The sequence below is a fragment of the Entelurus aequoreus genome, linkage group LG25 (assembly GCF_033978785.1).
Source record: "Entelurus aequoreus isolate RoL-2023_Sb linkage group LG25, RoL_Eaeq_v1.1, whole genome shotgun sequence".
Lineage (NCBI taxonomy): Eukaryota > Metazoa > Chordata > Actinopteri > Syngnathiformes > Syngnathidae > Entelurus > Entelurus aequoreus.
The window spans coordinates 13571966-13591908 of NC_084755.1; the positions used below are offsets into that span (position 1 = coordinate 13571966).

Genomic DNA, 19943 nt, shown 5'->3' on the forward strand with positions numbered 1-19943 from the left:
CAGTGGTAAAAATGCCCCAGTTTATGCAACGTGTTGCTGCCATTAAATTCTAAGTTAATGATTATTTGCCCCAAAAAATTTTGTTTCTCAGTTTGAACATTGAATATCTTGTCTTTGCAGTCTATTCAATTGAATATAAATTGAAAAGGATTTGCAATTTATATTATGTTTTTATTTACGAATTACACAACGTGCCAACTTCACTGGTTTTTGGGTTTTGTAAATCCAGAGCCTCAAATATTTGGTACATTTCTAAAAAGTTGTTTTGCAAAGTTTAGCTTGAGAGTTTTGGAAACGCCTTACATTGTTAGATTAACACTGAGGATTATTTAAATAATGGAAATAGAAAGAACCTGTTCCAGGGTCAAACTGCTCCCATCATAAAATGGGGTGCACTATTTGGCTACAACCAGCAGAGGTGCTGTTGAACCAATCGGAGTTCAGAACATTCAGTGAGGTTTTCTCCCATCATATTAAAAAAACGATAGTCACTCCAGAAAATGTTCTCAATTTTAAGATATGTTTGTGACGATCTGTTTGTTTCCTTGTTTGATGTTTATTTCCTGTCAGCGCGCTCATTTATGTTGCATTTCCTAGCATGTCTCCCTGAGCGCTCGTTCCCCTCACCTGTCCCTGATTGGCAGCCGGGCACCCCTGGTTGCAGTTGCCAATCAGGCGGCTATTTATGCCTGCCTCGCCTGTTCCTCAGCACTCGAGGATTAAATATGTTTGAGAACAGTTGTATGCATGACCGCTTTTCCTCTGTTTTAAATGTATTAAAATCCTCTTACCTGCGCATCTATCTCCTGGTTCCTGCATCTTGGGGTCACAACTACTGCAGCCGTGCGAGTTCACAACAAAATCCTCTAGTCAGAAAGTGACCTCGCGGGAACCCTTGTCGGCGACGTGCAGCCGACATTCTGGACCGCACAATTCTTGGAGGACATGAAAGCCAGGTTCGTGCGGTCCTAACCCACAGCAGGCTCGGTCCGGCTCGGCCGCCGGTTCCGGCTGTCCACCCTGCTCGACCACCGACGCCTGTGCAGTCGCGGCCATCGGGCTCGCACGCAGCTCCCTTAGTGGCCAATTAATGGACGCCCTTGGCGCAAACAGCAGCGACGCCCAGGACAGAGGCGTAGAACTCTTCGGCTGCTGAAGTTCTGGCGCCTCTCGCGTCCGCCGTCTCGGCGGCTACGGATGTGGCCGTTCGGTGGTTGCCCGCCTTGCCTGCTGCAGCAGCGTTCCACTCTCCGCCGCCACCTGACTCGTCCCCGGTAGATTCGGGGACACTTGGCCTGGCGACCTACCACCAAGTCCTACCTCCGCCCTCCCTTGACTCTTGGACTTGGTCTTTTTGTTTCCTGGGATCTGTCCTTAACGGAGGGGGTACTGTCATGATCCGTTGCCCGGATCATGTTTTGTTTAGTTTTGGAGTCCTTCAGTTCCTGTTTTTGAGCACCCCTGGGTTTGTATTTTAGTTGCCATGACTGCAGATTGTTTTCACCTGCCTCTGATTAGTGTTCGAGACGCTCACCTACTCCTGGGCACTAATCGGAGAGCTAATTATTCCTGTCTTTCACCACAGACTGTCTGGCTGTCTTGTTTGCTGTATGCAACAGTTACGTTTGGATTATTTCTTGATTCCTTGCTCATGATTCCTGTGCTAAGTTTTTGCCTTAGCTCCCCGTGCAATCGGGACGCATCTCTTTTGTTTGTGTCCTGTATTGTTGTATGATTTATGAGGAATAAATCATTGTCTCATCTGCACCTTGCCTCTGGAGTTCCTGCTGCATCTTGGGAGAACGATCCACGCATAAACATGCGACCCAATCGAGACAATACATTTTTAAAACTTTTCAAAGTTCCAAGTTATATAAAAATATCAAAATTGTTCTCTTTGATTCCTTCTAAGATTTGCAGCTGTCTTTTTTATTTTTTTATTACAGAACTACCGGGCCCCCCAACCAATTTAGCCATCTCCAAAGTCGGCGCTCGCTCCGTCAATCTGCAGTTCAAGCCCGGTTATGACGGCAAGACGTCCATTTCCCGCTGGCAGGTGGAAGCCCAGGTAGGACCCGCTTTATTTGGTTCTGTACAACCACATGGTCTAAAAACAGGCAAATATTAAAGAGGGCCTATGATGACTTTTCCTCTTTTCTGACTTATGAATGTTGTTACAACGTTGGATACTCAAGTTAAACAATGTCAAAGCATAAGGTTCGTGCATTTGGGCCCGAGCTTGCACACAATTTTGGATCCCTCTGAATGCTGTGTTTTGGGATGCTTTTAATGTTTTGATAGTAGAGAATTAATGAAGTCACAGATTGACGAACATGCTTAAGTGGGCATCTTGGACATATTAACTAGTGTGGTCCAGTACATTTAACCTGAGCTTCAGTCTGGAAATTGTCTTGCTGAAATAAGCAGTGGCGTCCATGATAACGTTGCTTGGATGGCAACATATGTTGCTCCAAAACCTGTATGTACCTTTCAGCATTAATGGTGCCTTCACAGATGTGTAAGTTACCCATCCCTTGGGCACTAATACACCCCCATACCATCACAGATGCTGGCTTTTGAACTTTGCGCCTATAACAGTACAGATGGTTCTTTTCCTCTTTGGAGGACACGATGTTCACATTTTCCAAAAACAATCTGAAATGGGGACTCGTCAGACCACAGAACACTTTTCCAATTTGCATCAGTCCATCTTCGAAGAGCTCGGGCCCAGCGAAGCCGGCTGCGTTTCTGGGTGTTGTTGATAAATGGCTTTCGCTTTGCATATTAGAGTTTTTTAACTTGCACTTACAGATGTAGCGACAAACTGTAGTTACTGACAGTGGTTTTCTGAAGTGTTGCTTAGCCCATGTGGTGATATCCTTTACACACTGATGTCGCTTTTTAATGTGGGACCGCCTGAGGGATGGAAGGTCCGTAATATCATCGCTTATGTGCAGTGATTAATCCAGATTCTCTGAACCTTTTGATGATAATTCGTACTATAGATGGTGAAATCTTTAAATTCCTCGCAATAGCTCGTTGAGAAATGTTGTTCTTAAACTGTTGGAAAATTTGCTCACGCATTTGTTCACAAAGTGGTGACCCTCACCCCATCCTTGTTTGTGAATAACTGAGCATTTCATGGAAGCTGCTTTTATAAACAATCATGGCTTCCACCTGTTCCCAATTAGCCGGTTCACCTGTGGGATGTTCCAAATAAGTGTTTGATGAGCATTCCTCAACTTTCTCAGTCTTTTTTGCCACTTGTGCCAGCTTTTGTGAAACATTTTGCAGGCATCAAATTTCAAATGAGCTAATATTTGCAAAAAGTAACAAAGTTTTCCAGTCCAACTTCACTGGTTTTGGGTATTGTACATAAGTGTAGTATGCCTACATATTAATTAAAAACAAGGTTTTAATTAACTAGTATATTTAATATTTTTGGCCACTGTAACATTACACACAATTTGAACAGTAACACTGTGTTTGAACAATGAAGTGATTATTTGGCGTACCACTGGTGGTACACGTACCACAGTTTTTGAATCAGTGATCCAGACCACAAAGAAGTGATTTAAATGTAGATTAGAATCATCCTGTTCCCCTAAATATTAAAAATATGGAATCTCTTTTTTTAAAGATAACAGCTATTTCAGTAGATCATGCAGGTGTACCTAATGTTGTGACCCGTGTCGGTTCAGTTGGTCAATCTACGAGTCCGCTGACATTAGCAGCCCGTCCATGTGTATTACAGATCGGTATCATTGGAGAGAATGAAGAGTGGCTTAAGATACATCAGCTGCCAAATAAGCCGGATGCCAGATCCATGGAGGTCCTGGACCTGAACCCTTTCACTTCTTACAGGTAGGCACCTCACTATGTCCAGTGAGTGTACTCATTGTCATTTAATCCATGGTTTCCTTGACCCCAGGTTCAGAATGCGACAGGTGAACATCGTGGGTACTAGCCCCCCTAGTCAGCCTTCTAGAAAGATCCAAACCCTGCAGGCTTCCCCAGACGTCTCCCCCGCCAACGTCACCCTCCGCACAGCCAGTGAGACCAGCCTGTGGCTTCGCTGGGTGGTACGTTTTCACCTAAGCTTCACGTGTTCTTTTTTAAAAATATATATATATATTCATAATAACAATATAGCATTTCCTCCAGCCTCTTCCCGAGTGGGAATACAACGGGAATCCAGATCTTGTCGGCTACCGGATCCAGTACTCCAAGGCCGGGTCTAAAGGGGGAGTTCTTTCCCACGTAATCATGGACCGGCTGGAGAGAGAGTTCACCATTGAAGACCTGGAGGAGTGGACAGAGTATGAGGTTCGCGTTCAGGCCATCAATGGAATTGGATCTGGACCCTGGAGCCAGCCTGTCCATGGCAGAACGAGGGAGTCCGGTAAGCAAGATTTACCAGTCAGGCCCTGATCTACTAAGATCCAAATAAGTGCTACATAGTGTGTGTAAACTATAAAATTGCGTGTACTATTAGTGGGTGTGTTGCGGGGTCATCATCGGTGGTCACTCGAAGCGAGTATGACGGTCCTCCTGGTAGGAGGGTATCCCTTTATGGAGGATGCCTGTGCGTGACTTTGTTTAACATAGGGAGACTGGTGCACAGACAGTCACCACACGATCCTTGACAGATCCGGGTCAGGGTCCAGCGGCATGGAGTCCGAGACGACTGGGGACCCTTTTCTGCTTGTGACGCTCCATAGGGTTAGCAGTCATCCTCCGCCTGTTCCACCGTTGAGGTCTTGGGTTGTTATTTCCCCATAACTTGGCCCACATGGATGTGGGGGTGCCTTCTTCCGCCATCGCAGCCGTTGTGGTGGTTCATACATCTACCGTCTTCCGCCTGTTCCGCCGTTGAGGTCTTCACCGTATCCCTGGGTAGGGGGCAGTCAGGTACTAGGCCTTTGCCAAGGGCCACCTGGGATAACAGTAGTAAAGGGGTTAACCTCCTAGTGCCCCAAAACCCCATAAAGGAGCCTCCACTGCCGGATGCACTTACTAAAACTTTGGGTATAATTAATAACAAGCGCAAAAATAGTGCAGAACGCTCTATTTAAATGAGGTTTTTGCATGTACACCGGCTATCACCATGGAGACACTCATTTCCCTCTATATTTATGACAGCATATGGTCCAACCTGTGGCGTTTCGTCATGTTGACATGCAGCACACAAATATTATATATTCCACCTTTTCTGGGTAATATAGAAGTGTTATCTAGACAACATAATTTTTTGCACGCTGAAAGTGCGCTCTGGGTGGATCTTGTTGCAAGAAAATGCATATTTCATTAAATTATATCATAAGCTATGCGCACATGGACACATTTAATCAGAATAAACACCTGAAAATTTTTCATGTAAACGCGCCATTCGGATCATACACGTGAATCCTATCGGGACAGGTGGTTTATACCAATAGTCATTCAGATTGTAGCGCATGAAAACACATCTTCCAAAATTCAGGTTAGGATTATCCTTACTGCCCATGTCCTTGATGTCAGCTACACTTTGGTGGTGGAGCGGGGACTAAATTTAATAGTCTCGGAATTAAGCGATCGTCCAGATGCTGTCTCCCCCTGTTCAACATGTGCAGATGTAGCGTTATATACTGTTGAGTTTGTTGCTTTAAAACAAGACTAGCAAAAACAAAAGTATGGTCTGGAGTATCATGTGTCGATCTAACAATAAAAAAAGGAATCCAGTTGTCGTCTTAACGAGCTGTTTTATTCACAAGTTTACAGCTACCCCAACTGCTTTTTTTTTTTAACTGCTAGCCTCAAACACATACACAGAATGTCGTAACTTGAAGACGCGCCGCAACCCGTACATAATCACAACATAAAAAGCCCAAAACAGCTCCATTCAAAAAGAGAGGTAAAACAAAAGTAGTGAACAGACGGAAAAAATTATAAATAAATACAGTGATAACGTCGGACGTGTTATGTCTTAGACGGGGGGAAGGAGACGGCACAACAGCAGAAGTATAAACTCAATGTATTTATTGAGTGATTTATGATTACGTAGCGTATGCTACTATGTGTTTGAATGTAAACAATGTGCTGGAATTAATATATAAAGATACCGTAAGGGGTGTTGTCATGCGTGTTGAATGGTGGCGTCCAAATCCAGAGGGAGAAGGCAAAGAGGTCCGGGGGTCCAAGCGTGGTCGTAGTGCAGGAGAGAGCGTCCAAAGTCCAGGCAAGGTGTCGGGTAATCAGGAGGGCAAACAGGATTCAGGGGAATATGACAGCGGGAGCTGAGACAGGGACTGTGGGAGGAAGGAGAGACGAAGGAGATCAAAAACAATGTACGAAGAAACAAGCACAGGAGAAGAACACTGGTGGGAAGTCAGAGGCGTGAGCTTGCTGCAAGCAAAGCAACGTTCCGACGAGGAGTAGTCAGCGGCGAGGCTCTTTATCCCGTCGTCCGTAATCACTGCCAGGTGTCTTGATTGATGATTGTCTCCAGCTGCGGCGGCATGTGGGTGCGGTCTGCACAGCACGTGTGGGTGCGGTCTGCACAGCGCGTGTGGGGGCGTGTCTGGACGTACTCAGAGTGGAGCTGCTGAGTGCTCCTGCAGACGAGGGAGGAACGGACTGTGCGTGTGTCATGACAGGACGAGCAGAAATGCACAAAGCCATGTTTGTTTAGAGTGGAAGTCGCTGCTTTGTCAGTACCTGCAGTGAGCAAACTCGTCCAAAAGATGGCGCCATAGCACAAATAATAACACACCTTTCCGTTTATGTTAGGTTCTGCGCATGTCAAAGTAAAGTATTCCAATTTATGGTGTGATGCATAAAAATTTAAGTGATTCGTTGGTGTACCATTAGATGGGGCATGCGTACCACTTGTGGCAGAGCCGTGTATAGGGAGAGTATGGACATCCGGTTTCAGAGTTGGTCCCAAAAATGGCACCGTGTAGTCACGTGAAGGATTTTTGACCGATCAGAGAGCGCAAGACCAGACAAAATGGTCTTAAATGATTGGTTAAAAGCCCCTCACGTCACTACAGGGCGACATGTTTGGGACCCACTCTGAAACCCAGTTGTGTATACTCTCTCTATACACGGCTCTGACTAGTGGTACGAGTACCACCGTTCGAGAATCACTGCTCTAGTAGATCAGTGTGCAATGCTAGGTATTTGGAATCTTAACTCCACTTGTTCTCTTAGTGCCATCCAGTGGTCCCAGCAATGTGTCAGCCTTCGCCACCACCTCAAGCAAGATCCTGGTACGCTGGGGAGAAGTCCCAGAGCCGGATCGCAACGGCCTCATCCTGGGCTACAAGGTCAGTGCAGCACTTCCACTCCCACTCAAAACTACTGTGGTGCTCCATTGATCTATTTTACCTCCATTACCAGGTCATCTACAAAGAGAAGGGCTCAGAAATTACCCCCAACTTCTGGACAGTGGATGGCAACACGAGCCACAGTGTCCATCTGACCGGTCTGGGCAAGTACGTTCTCTACGAGATCCGGGTCCTGGCATTCACCCGTATTGGCGACGGAAGGAGCAGCTCGCCATCCATCCTGGAAAGAACGCTGGATGATGGTAATTTGATGACGGAACATGGAAAATGATGCTGATTATTAAACAGTATGTTTCGGACTATAAGTCGCACTTAAAATCCTTTCATTTTCTCAAAAATCGACAGGGCACCATATAACCCGGTGCACCTTATATATGTAATAATTCTGGTTGTACTTATTCTAGTTGTGGTACATGGTGTAATAGGTGTGACCATTAGATGGCAGTCACACATACGAGATACGTGTGAACTGCAGGTTGACGCCTGTTCAAAAAATGACACGAGCAAGTACCGACAGGAAAGCAAGCAAGACCAAAACTTTGATGTTTCATTGACAATATAGAACATACACATGTCAGCTTTTCTTACCTATTGGTACCTGCTGATGTGTATTTGAGATCTGCATAAGTCCCAAAAATGTGCGTGCGTCTGCCCGCCTTATTGTCGCAGTCAATAAGCTCCTTATTTTTCTCTATCATTTTGTTGTTGGGAATTCATCCTCCGCTATTGCCATTTGTAGTACAAAGTAGTGTAGAGTTTTAACTTGAATCTGTCAGTAGTAAAAACTACAACAAAGATTGATGGGCAGATGACGCAGTCCAACTGGAGACTCGTAAATAAGACCGCCCACAAAAGGGTACTTCCTAAAGAGACAGTCGGAAAGCAGCTTGAAGACGGTCTGTAAAACATAATCTATGCAACATTTTGACCAAAGAACCACCATTACATGTTATGTAGACCACAAGGACGTGTTTTAAATGTCGGAAAAATATCATAATATGAAGTGAATTATATTTATATAGCGCTTTTCTCTAGTGACTCAAAGCGCTTTACATTGTTAAACCCAATATCTAAGTTACATTTTTAAACCAGTGTGGGTGCCCCTGGGAGCAGGTGGGTAAAGTGTCTTGCCCAAGGACACAAAGGGCCAGTGACTAGAATGGCAGAAGCGGGGCTCGAGCCTGGAACCCTCAAGTTGCTGGAACGGCAACCGAGCTATACCGCCCCCACGATCCCTTATAATCCGTTCATCGGCCACCATATGGCCTGAAAAATACGGTACTTAGCCTAAACTTTTGTTGCATCGCAGTTCCAGGTCCTCCGGTTGGCATCCTGTTCCCCGAAGTCAGAACCACATCAGTCAGGCTCATCTGGCAACCTCCTTCCCAGCCAAACGGCATCATCCTGGGTGAGATTTTATGTGCTAACCATCAGCACTTTGCTACGAGAAGACAGTTTGTTCTTATGTTGACGTATTTGTTGTCCTGGCAGCCTACCAGATCACATACAGGAGAAACTCCTCCAGTACGAGTGCCGCCACCGTAGACGTTCTGAGCCCCAGCGCTCGACAGTACACGGCGACGGGGCTCAGGCCTGAAATGGTTTACATCTTCCGCCTGACTGCGCAAACACGCAAGGGCTGGGGGGAAGCGGCCGAGGCCTTGGTGGTCACGACAGAGAAGCGAGGTAAGAACTGAGGGTCAAGCGTTGCCCTCACCCTGAAAACACGACATGAAGAAAATCCGCTTTTGCGTCTGCCCTTCAGCGCGACCCCAACCCACGAGCCGGCCTGTCGTGCCTCAAGAGCGAGTGCAGGCTCGCAGAGTGCAGTTGTCATGGGAACCGGGCAGCGACGGCCTCTCTCCGGTCCGTTACTACACAGTGCAGTACAGAGAACTGCCCGACAGCAACTGGACGGTCCATTCTGCGTCTGTCAGCCATGAGATGATCTCGTACTCTGTGGACAGGTAAATGTGACCACACCTGGTAGTATTAGCATCGTTGACCAATGACATGAAACGGTCCCTGTCTCTTTAAAGGTTAAAACCCTTCACGTCCTACCAGTTTCGTGTCAAGGCCACCAATGACATTGGAGACAGTGAATACAGCCAGGAGAGTGAGGCCATCACCACTCTACAGGATGGTAAGAAACTCACCAAGCCCTGTTTTGTTTCCATTGGTTTTGGCAGGAAGCTGTTGAATTTATTTCATCAAACTAAGAATCCTATTGATGAAGACAAGATAGCTGAGGCAGATGAGGTCAAAAGTCAAAAAGGTGCACATATTTTTGCGCGGCTTATCATAACTTTAAAGAATTTTCTTCAAACGTTCTGGCATAATGTTTCAAATGAGCAAGACCACTGATGATTGGACTTAAAGATCATGGCCCTAACTGCCATTGAGAACTATCTGTTTGTAAAGGCCTACTGAAATGATTTTTTTTTATTTAAACGGGGATAGCAGATCCATTCTATGTGTCATACTTGATCATTTTGCGATATTGCCATATTTTTGCTGAAAGGATTTAGTAGAGAACATCGACGATAAAGTTCGCAACTTTTGGTCGCTGATAAAAAAGCCTTGCCTGTACCGGAAGTAGTGTGACGTCACAGGTTGAAAGGCTCCTCACATTTCCCCATTGTTTACACCAGCAGTGAGAGCGATTCGGACCGAGAAAGCGACGATTACCCCATTAATTTGAGCCAGGATGAAAGAGTCGTGGATGAGGAACGTGAGAGTGAAGGACTAGAGTGCAGTGCAGGACGCATCTTTTTTCGCTATTGTGGATCACGGATTTGTATTTTAAACCACCTTGGATACTATATCCTCTTGAAAATGAGAGTCGAGAACGCGAAATGGACATTCACAGTGACTTTTATCTCCACGACAATACATCGGCAAAGCACTTTAGCTACGGAGCTAACGTGATAGCATCAGGCTTAACTGCAGATAGAAAAAAAAGAAATAAACCCCTGACTGGAAGGATAGACAGAAAATCAACAATAATATTAAACCCTGGACCTGTAACTACACGGTTAATGCTTTCCAGCCTGGCGAAGCTTAACAATGCTGTTGCTAACGACGCCATTGAAGCTAACTTAGCAACGGGACCTCACAGAGCTATGCTAAAAACATTAGCTATCCACCTACGCCAGCCAGCCCTCATCTGCTCATCAACACCCGTGCTCACCTGCGTTCCAGCGATCGACGGAGCGACGAAGGACTTCACCCGATCATCGATGCGGTCGGCGGCTAGCGTCGGATAGCACGTCTGCTATCCAAGTCAAAGTCCTCCTGGTTGTGTTGCTGTAGCCAGCCGCTAATACACCGATCCCACCTACAGCTTTCTTCTTTGCAGTCTCCATTGTTAATTAAACAAATTGCAAAAGATTCACCAACACAGATGTCCGGAATACTGTGGAATTTTGCGATGAAAACCAAGCTTTTTGTATTGGATACAATGTGTCCGAATACTTCCGTTTCAACGATTGACGTCACATGCAAACGTCATCATACATAGACGTTTTCAACCGGAAGTTTAGCGGGAAATTTAAAATTGCACTTTATAAGTTAACCCAGCCGTATTGGCATGTGTTGCAATGTTAAGATTTCATCATTGATATATAAACTATCAGACTGCGTGGTCGGTAGTTGTAGGCCTTTAAGTGACATAAAGAAGATGATGTAAGTGACTGCTAATACACCTTGTGTAAGACGCGGTAGAGCATTCTCTCTCTATAAACAATCTTCGGTCATTCGCTACAACTCCCTCGCCTGACACCGTAGCCCGACACACAACAGCGACAGAAAGGTGACGATTAATTGGCTCAGTCTGCGTCTTGTCTGTTTAGGCCCCTTCTACACTAAGCCAGCTAAGGTTATCCAGAGTAAATCCCACCTAACCTTATCCTTGTCCACACACACATAATGGTCGTTCTAAGCCCCCTTCCGCCGGCGCAACGCGACCTAGTACGCATGCGCAGAAAATGCGCACGTCATAGTCACCTCCAGTTTTGCTTTGTGTACAAGTTCTTAAATTAAATTGTACTTATCTGAACAATATCCAGTGTTGTGGTATTTCAATTAACTGGAATACTGTGTGCTGTGGGGCCCTATTGTAGTGAATCACACCTGAACCATCATAAATTAATCAAATCTTTATTGGACGCGTGACATTAAACAATGTGATAAAGAACATTTTAGATCAGTCAATCTAGGGATCTAGATATCTGGTCAGGACACTCCTCACTCTTTTGCTTTCATTGTCCATTTGTTTTTGGTGACTTTATATACTCTGGACCTCGACGTTGAGTCCGCGACATACATGGCGGACAATAACTGATACAGTCTGCTTTGCCAGTCCAAATGCATTCGATGTTTTCTGTAGTCGTCCCTCGACGGCCAGGTAGTACAAAGCACACGCTACCTTTTGTATCATATCCACGGCAGCCTGCATTCTCGATGTCTCTCCTTCGACAAATGGACAAAGTTTTTCGGTAAGTAGAATCACAGCTGACCTGGACATTCGTCTGAGAAGTGTTGTATCCCAAATAGCTGCAATCGCTTTCTCTTAAGGTATTCATGTGTGATTTCCACAAGCGTCTGTACATGTAGAAGGAGAAACACGGGCATGCCACTTCTTGTGTGGGGCGCGGTCTTTCTGACTTCACTTCCTCTCCGAACTCAGTTTGTAAACCATCAATGAGTCTATACAGAGCTAAGAGCCGGAGATTCAACAAATACACGGCGCACTTACCCGTGTAAAGAATTATCCAAGGAGGGTTATCTTAAATGATGGTTTGACTCGAGGCTTAGGCTAAATAATTATTTGTTTAAGGGGTTATCCGGCTTAATGAACACTAGTTTTGTACGGTACACAGGTATTAGTATAGTACCCCAATACTAATGAATCATTTTTGGTACTATACCGCCTCTGAAACGTACCGGTCCCGCAACCCCCCGCGCCCGCGTCAAAGTCATGGTGAGTCATTGTTGGTTTACGAGGAGATGAGCATGTTCGGCAGTGCATAATCACGGAGTACTTACAAGCAGACACAGTGTGCAGACAGAAAAGGGAGAACGGACACATTTTGGCTTAAAAACTAACGATAAAGGTGAAGTTATAACACTGAAACACCCTCAGGAAGAGGTGCTTTAAGACATGGCTAGCTAGCTAGCGGCTAAAGTCCATCCGCCGTCGGCAGTGTTTTAGCTACTTCTAAATCACTAATCCTCGCCTCCATGGCGACAAATATAGTAAGTTTCTTACAAGTATAATCCCGACAAGGAATAGCTAAACATGCTTCACTACACACCGTAGCTCAATGGCATCAAAATGTAAACAAACGCCATGGGTGGATCTACACCTAACATCCACTGTAATGATACCAAGTACAGGCACGTATCTAGTCGATACTACTCTGGTTACGTCGATATTTTTTGGCATCACAACATCTTCTTTCATTTTTTGAAAATTCATATGCTGTTTATAAACTCAGGAAATATGTCCCTGGACACATGAGGACTTTGAATACGACCAATGTATGATCCTGTAACGACTTGGTATCGGATTGACACCGACATTTGTGGTATCATCCAAAACTAATGTAAAGTATCAAACAACAGAAGAATAAGTGATTATTACATTTTAACAGAAGTGTAGATAGAACATGTTGAAACAGAAAATAAGCATATATTAACAGTAAAAGAACAAGTAGATGAATAATTAATTTTCTACCATCCATCCACCCATTTTCTACTGCTTGTCCCTACCACTTGTCCTTAATAATGTTGGCAAAATAATAGAATGATAAATGACACAATATGTTACTGCATACGTCAGCAGACTAATTAGGAGCCTTTGTTTGTTTACTTACTACTAAAATACAAGTTGTCTAGTATGTTCACTATTTTATTTAAGGACTTAACCGAAAAGTATCAAAATCATTTTGGTACCGGTACCGGTACCAAAATATTGGTATCGGGACAACACTAGTGTAGACATAGCCTAAGGCTCTTTGGGCCAATGAAAGACTACAGAGGACCAGAAGTCCAACTTATGCATGTTGTAGCCCTTCCTCGTCCAATCATCTTCAATGGGGATCAGTCCATGGCATGAGTGCAGGGCAGATAGACACAACAGAGGAAAAACAAAAACAAAAAAGAGAATCCAATCAATAATTAACATGTGGTACAGTTTTCTGCTGAGAGCAGACAACTGAAGGCGATATTTGACTGTTTTCTGCATTGCTCTGACGACAGCGCATGAGGAGATAGAGGAGCTAAAATAACAAATGTTGATGAAAACGCTACTGCGTATTAATGAAGAGGTGATATTATGGTTAGCAGGTCTGCCTTCTACCAGCATGGCGTTGATGTGGATAAAACATTCATAAACGGTTCAAAACGAATTGAAAATGAAATGAAATAAATAGCAAACATGATGGCGCGGTGAGTTACAGCTAAAGTTATCTAAAGTATTGGAAAACAACAACAATATCATATTGTTAGTTTTTATTAACCACTTAAGCCATATCTGCTATTTTTTTCAAATAATGCCACACTGCAGATCCAAATGCTTGTCGCAATGCTTTCACTATGTAAAAGCGCTTTGAGTCACTAGAGAAAAGCGCTATATAAATATAAGTCACTTCACTTCACTTCAAGGTGTTTCGTATGGGTGAGTGATAAATAAACGGTCCCCTGGCTCCCGCACACACTGGGAGTCAAATATATTGTACATACAAATACACATACATACTCACATACACACAATTATTCATACATATATACATACATACGCGCATTCATAGGTACCTACGCTCCCACATACATACACAAATACAGTACAAACCTACACACTCAAAGTTCATACATCCACACTTTCACTGTACAAATATACATATACCCATACTGTACATATACATTCACTGTACAAACATACATATACACATACTGTACATATACATTCACTGTACAAACACACACATACTGTACATATACATTCACTGTACAAACATACATATACACATACTGTACATATACATTCATTGTACAAACATACATATACACATACTGTATATATACAATCAGTGTACAAACATACATATACACATACCGTACATATACATTCAGTGTACAAACATACATATACACATTCTGTACATATACATACATACATACACTCATGCATATAATCACGTGTCATCAAACATATATTAACGTTGTTGCCCTAGGGGAAACTGGATAACACATGGCACACTGACAAAGCTTAACCTATTCTTACTATAAGAATCTACAAGGTTAATATAGTTGGCTTCCCTTTCTTCCCCTCCATTTATCTGCTTTCTTCTTCCCCTCCATTTATCTGCTTTCTTTTGTAGTTCAAGTTATCATTACGTATATGTATTGTTGCATTTGAACAATTGTATTGTTGATAATAGAAGTAATTATTGTTATTATTCATTATCAATAGTGCTATTTCTATTGGTATTTGTATTGCTCCATTTGTAATGCAATAATGTCCATTGTCATTTCTGTGTTATTAATATTTATTTCACTAACTGCTTCTTTGCTATCACTTTTACCATCATATTTGTACATATCCTATTTGCTGATGTTGTTCTGTTGTTGTTGTTGTTGTTATTGTTATGGTTGTCTCTCTGTCTTATCTCCCTCTTGTCCCCGCAATTTCCCCCTATGTCTTTCTTTTTTCCTCTTTCTACCCGGCCCGGCTGCACCAAATAATATTATAAATACATTTAGTAAGGTCAAATACAAATAAGGCAACAAGAGAAGTATCCCACGCTTTTCTTTTGTAAAGTAAATCTGTACAGCCGATATGGGTATCTACATCAACTATATGATTTGCCTGAGTAGCTGGACAGGACAAAAAAAAAACATTCCTAAATTTTAAATACATTAATCCCGTACCTTTTTTTAAGAGCAAGTAAGCAATCCACTGTTCATCAGTTTATTCACAGCTCCAGAGTTTAAAGAGATATTGTTCAGCATAGTGGTCATATTAAAGACTTGGTCGTGTGTTGGTCTGGATCACAAAATTCCAGGGCCAAATTTGTGTCCCAGTCCACTCCTGATATGTCACTTGTCATGTTAGTCAGGTGGCTCCAGAACAAAAAGTAAAATAAAATAAAAGTGACGCCAATTGTTGAAGAAAATCAATAGAAGGTGTACTAGTGCAATCATACTATTACATAGTCATTTCTCAGACAATATATTGTTGTGCTTTGCTCTTCCATTGCTGACATTCTGGTTGTTGTTACATGAAAACACTCGATATGAAGCACATTGCACCTTTTGCAAGAAAACACTTTTATGACAAATCTGAAAAATGGTTGTTATGATTCTACAACTGAGAGTCTTCTGGTGTATTTAGTTTAAACATTTGGTTTTCCAATGTGAAAGAGCAGTGAATTAATTCATATACTTCCAATTCATTCTGGCACTCTGATTCTCCTTTATGTCTTTGTACTTTTTTGTCCATATGGATGTGAAATGGTCTTAAATTATATTCATTATGGCCTTAAAAATATCTTAACAAGTCCTAAATTTGACTTATTGAAACCTGCAGAGACCCGGATTAGTTCCTATTTAATTAAAGTATCTTGGGGACAACGGTCCGTACAAGAAACCTATTGTTTCTAAAAGATTCCTTATCCAATTGAAGTATCTGGGGACAACGGTCAGTGCAAGACATCTCTTGATTTTAAATGATATCGTACACTGTTGGCGTTATCGCACTTTTTATGCATTGAAATCAGAAAGGAAGTCTTGTCTGGGTCAAAACTCCGGTTTGCCTGTTTTTTTTTATCGGTTATTGCTTTCCGCCGGTGTTTTGTTTAGTTTATATTTGCCGGGTCAAATTTCCGTCCCCGTTTATTGCGTTTTTATTGGTCGTCTTCAAAGTAATTAACTTTACGGTACAATTTCTTAAATTTTTGAATGGGACATTTTTCCCATTCAAAATGAATTGGCCATTTTTTAAACTTCCACCATTTCCACATTTTTCAACCTACTCAAACCATTCCACCATCCTGGAAATTCAAACTTTTTCCAAATTCAAAAAAATACCAGGATTTTCCAGAATTCCTGGTTTTCCAAAGGCCTATTTCCACCCTTTTTTCTGGCGAGTACTCCTCCCACATTTTTCAACCCACTTCAACTGTTCCACCGTCAAAACATTCCTCTTAATCACAAAGTTGTTTTTTGAACTGGAAAAATTCCCGGTTTTCCTGAAATTCCAGGAATTCCGTTATACCATTTCTAAATTCAACACGTTACTACTTCGACATTTCTCGACCGATTTGAAAAATTTCAACACCAACCATTTCAACTCATTCATTCCATTCAAGTTTGTTATCATTAAAAAAAACATTTCCGCTTTTCCCGAAATTCCCAAATCAATGGGACATTCTTCAAAGTTCCACAATTCCCACATTTTTCATCTGATTCAAACTGTTCCAACTTCAAAATATGCAGCCTATTCAGGAATTGTGTGCTCTACTTCAACAATTCTAAAAAAAAATGATTTCAGTTCAACTTCAGCATTGGAGCATTCACACGCAATTCCTTCGTGAATTGCCTTATCGAGTTTTGAAGTGAAGCACACACGGTCGAAAGTCTGAACAAGACACAAATTGGCATTGAAAGACCTCCGCTCACATTGAAGAACCTTTGGGTCAAAAGTCAGAGCATGACTCCTATTTATTTTAAATGCTGTCGGTAGCAGCACCTGTTGTCAAAAGTCATATTTTCTGCCCCTATGTTGTATTTTTTTTTCCAGCAAGGAATGTTGAAATAAATGATGACAATTGCTGTCCGTAGCAGCACCTGTTGTCAAAAGTCATATTTTCTGCCCCTACGTTGTATTTTTTTTTTCCAGCAAGGAATGTTGAAATAAAAGATGACATACAATAGATGTTTTGATGTAGCATGCTGACAGTAAATATCTGATGGCACCAGGCTCTGTGTTTACCTCAAATATACTCATTCGTTGGGTTTTGTTTTTGTAGAAAATATCCTAATTTTCTTGTCTTTTTGCAGCCCCAGACAAACCCCCCACCATTCTGTCTGTAACACCCCACACCACCACGTCTGTGCTGGTCCGCTGGCAGGTAATGTTGCAATGTATATAATAATAATAATAATAATAATAATGTAAAACGTCAGTCATGTTAAATGTAAATATCCTGCTTTTTAGTCCCCCTCCGAGGATCACATCAATGGAATTCTACTTGGCTTCAGGGTCAGGTACAGAGAGTTGTACTATGACCGACTGCGCAGCTTCACAGTTCGCACCGTCAACAGTCCCTCCCCTAGCTGGGCCGACCTCACTGGTGAGCTTTTATTTGTCATTAGAGATGTAGCGATGTGAAAATGTCATATTGGGCCTACAATTATCACGGTTGTCATTATTATCACTGAAAAAGTACTACTACTTTGCATGTTTCGTGGTTGTTATGCTTCACTGGCGGTGTTCCGGTGGGCGTCGCGGCGTCCTACTCTGTTCGCAGGTCCTTGAAAGCGTCGTAAAAACACCTCCGTCTTGTATTCCCCTGAGTATAGATCGATCACTCTGTTTTAAGAGAGCACAACTTGAAGGTTCAGTGCGTACCATTAAATAGCTTAGTTCACCTGAGTCAAAGTCAAGGCCCGGGGGCCACATCTGGCCCGCAACATGGTTTTATGTGGCCCGTGAAAGCCTGGAAATAATGTGCATCAGTAAAGCGCTTCATCTTTAAACATATTTGTTCTTTTAATTTTGACAGAAAAATGGCATGAATTGCATGCAATTGCATTTCTTTTGAACTTGAGAACTATCTGACATGTAATAACAGTATATTAACACAGGAATAATAATAATATTAATAATAATAATGATGATGATGATGATGATAATAATAATTATAATAATTAATAATATTAAAAACAATAATAATAATAAAAATAATAACAATAAAAATAAAAATAATGATAATAATAATAATGATGGAGTGTCCAAAGTGAAGCCCGCAGCTACAGTTTTGTTGGCCTGCAAAAAACAGTAAAAAAAAAAAGAGCGATAATGTAAAGAAAGCTAAACATTTGATGCTAATAACTCAGGAGTGTCTGAACTTCTTATAGCAAGGGTGTCCAATCATTTAAAAAGTTTTTAAAAAATTTATTTGAAAAAAAGACGACTTTATATAACAGTATTTAAAGACACATTGTTTGTGTTTTAAGCAACAATGTATTATTATTATTATTATTATAATAACAATTTCTGCTTTTTCTCACTACAATACATCTTTTTGCTCGGTTTTTTTTTACAGTTTAACTGCTTGGGGTTTTTTTCACTGTAAAAATAAAATTACATGTTCTTTCATATAGGGTTGTATGGTATACTGGTATTAGTATAGTATCCCGATACTAATAAAATCATATTCTGTACTATACCGCCTCTATACCCAAATTTGTGGTATCATCCAAAACTAATGTAAAGCATCCAAACAACAGAAGAATAAGTGATTATTACATTTTAACAGAAGTGTAGATAGAACATGTTAAAAGAGAAAGTATGCAGATATCAACAGTAAATGAACAAGTAGATTAATCATTCATTTTCTACCACTTGTCCTTAACAATTTTGACAAAATAATAGAAAATGACACAATATATTACTGCATATGTCAGCAGCTAAATTAGAAGCCCGTGTTTGTTTACTTACTAATAAAAGGCAAGTTGTCTTGTATGTTCACTATTTTATTTAAGGACAAATTTGCGATAAGAAACATATGTTTAATGTACCCTAAGATTTTTGGTTAAAATAAAGCCACTAATGCAAGTTTTTGTTTTATTTAGAAAAGTACCGAAAAGTATCAAAATAATTTCGGTACAGGTATAAAAATATTGGTATCGGGACAACACTAGTTTCATGTAATACAAAACTGACACCAAGTTTTGTCTTCATATATATGTAATGTCTGTTTTTAGCGGGGTTTTTTCAACATAATAATACTGTATCAATAGACATTTGACTTTTTAGTGTCCGGCCTTCTGTATTATTAACATATATTCCAAACAATTTTTTGTTACAATAAAATGCTCGTCCCCCTGACTTAAGATTTTAAAAACAGGTATGTTATCTATCAATTTGTATGTGGAAAAAAATCCAATAATAAAATCCATATGAAATATTGTAATAGTGTAACATAAGGCGATTATTATTTATAATACTTAGACAGGACATTCACTGTGAAAAGCGGCCCTCTGAGAACAGCCATAACTGCAATGTGACCCTCATATGAAAACAAGTTTTGGCTTAGTTGCTCAGACGGCCAAGTATAGGTTTAGATTGGGGTATGTCCTTTCTTAGTGGGGATGGACATAGTCATGCAGCTGCCATGTTGTAGTCATGTTAGCCTGTGATTTTTTTAAAGTACAGTAATATTAACCGTCGATAGTTTTAATAATTGAGCTCAATATTGTCGTTTATCCTTATATCCCTATTTGTAATACAAAACCCAAAACCAGCGAAGTTTGGCATGTTGTGTAAATGGTAATAAAAAAACAAGATACAATGATTTGCAAATCCTTTTCAACTTATATTCAATTGAA

The 19943-nt window shown here is 41.5% G+C and overlaps 1 protein-coding gene across 1 annotated transcript in view; it reads left to right on the forward strand.

The window, feature by feature from the left end:
* Positions 1 to 19943, forward strand: part of sdk2a (sidekick cell adhesion molecule 2a) — a 405582-nt gene that overhangs the window by 333890 nt on the left and 51749 nt on the right. The window contains exons 23-34 of the mRNA XM_062036709.1: positions 1947 to 2068; positions 3755 to 3864; positions 3932 to 4082; positions 4165 to 4402; positions 7192 to 7307; positions 7381 to 7570; positions 8638 to 8736; positions 8820 to 9014; positions 9094 to 9295; positions 9368 to 9471; positions 17391 to 17461; positions 17548 to 17683. Coding sequence (XP_061892693.1) covers positions 1947 to 2068; positions 3755 to 3864; positions 3932 to 4082; positions 4165 to 4402; positions 7192 to 7307; positions 7381 to 7570; positions 8638 to 8736; positions 8820 to 9014; positions 9094 to 9295; positions 9368 to 9471; positions 17391 to 17461; positions 17548 to 17683 — 1734 coding nt within the window. The remainder of the gene's footprint in view (positions 1 to 1946; positions 2069 to 3754; positions 3865 to 3931; positions 4083 to 4164; positions 4403 to 7191; positions 7308 to 7380; positions 7571 to 8637; positions 8737 to 8819; positions 9015 to 9093; positions 9296 to 9367; positions 9472 to 17390; positions 17462 to 17547; positions 17684 to 19943) is intronic.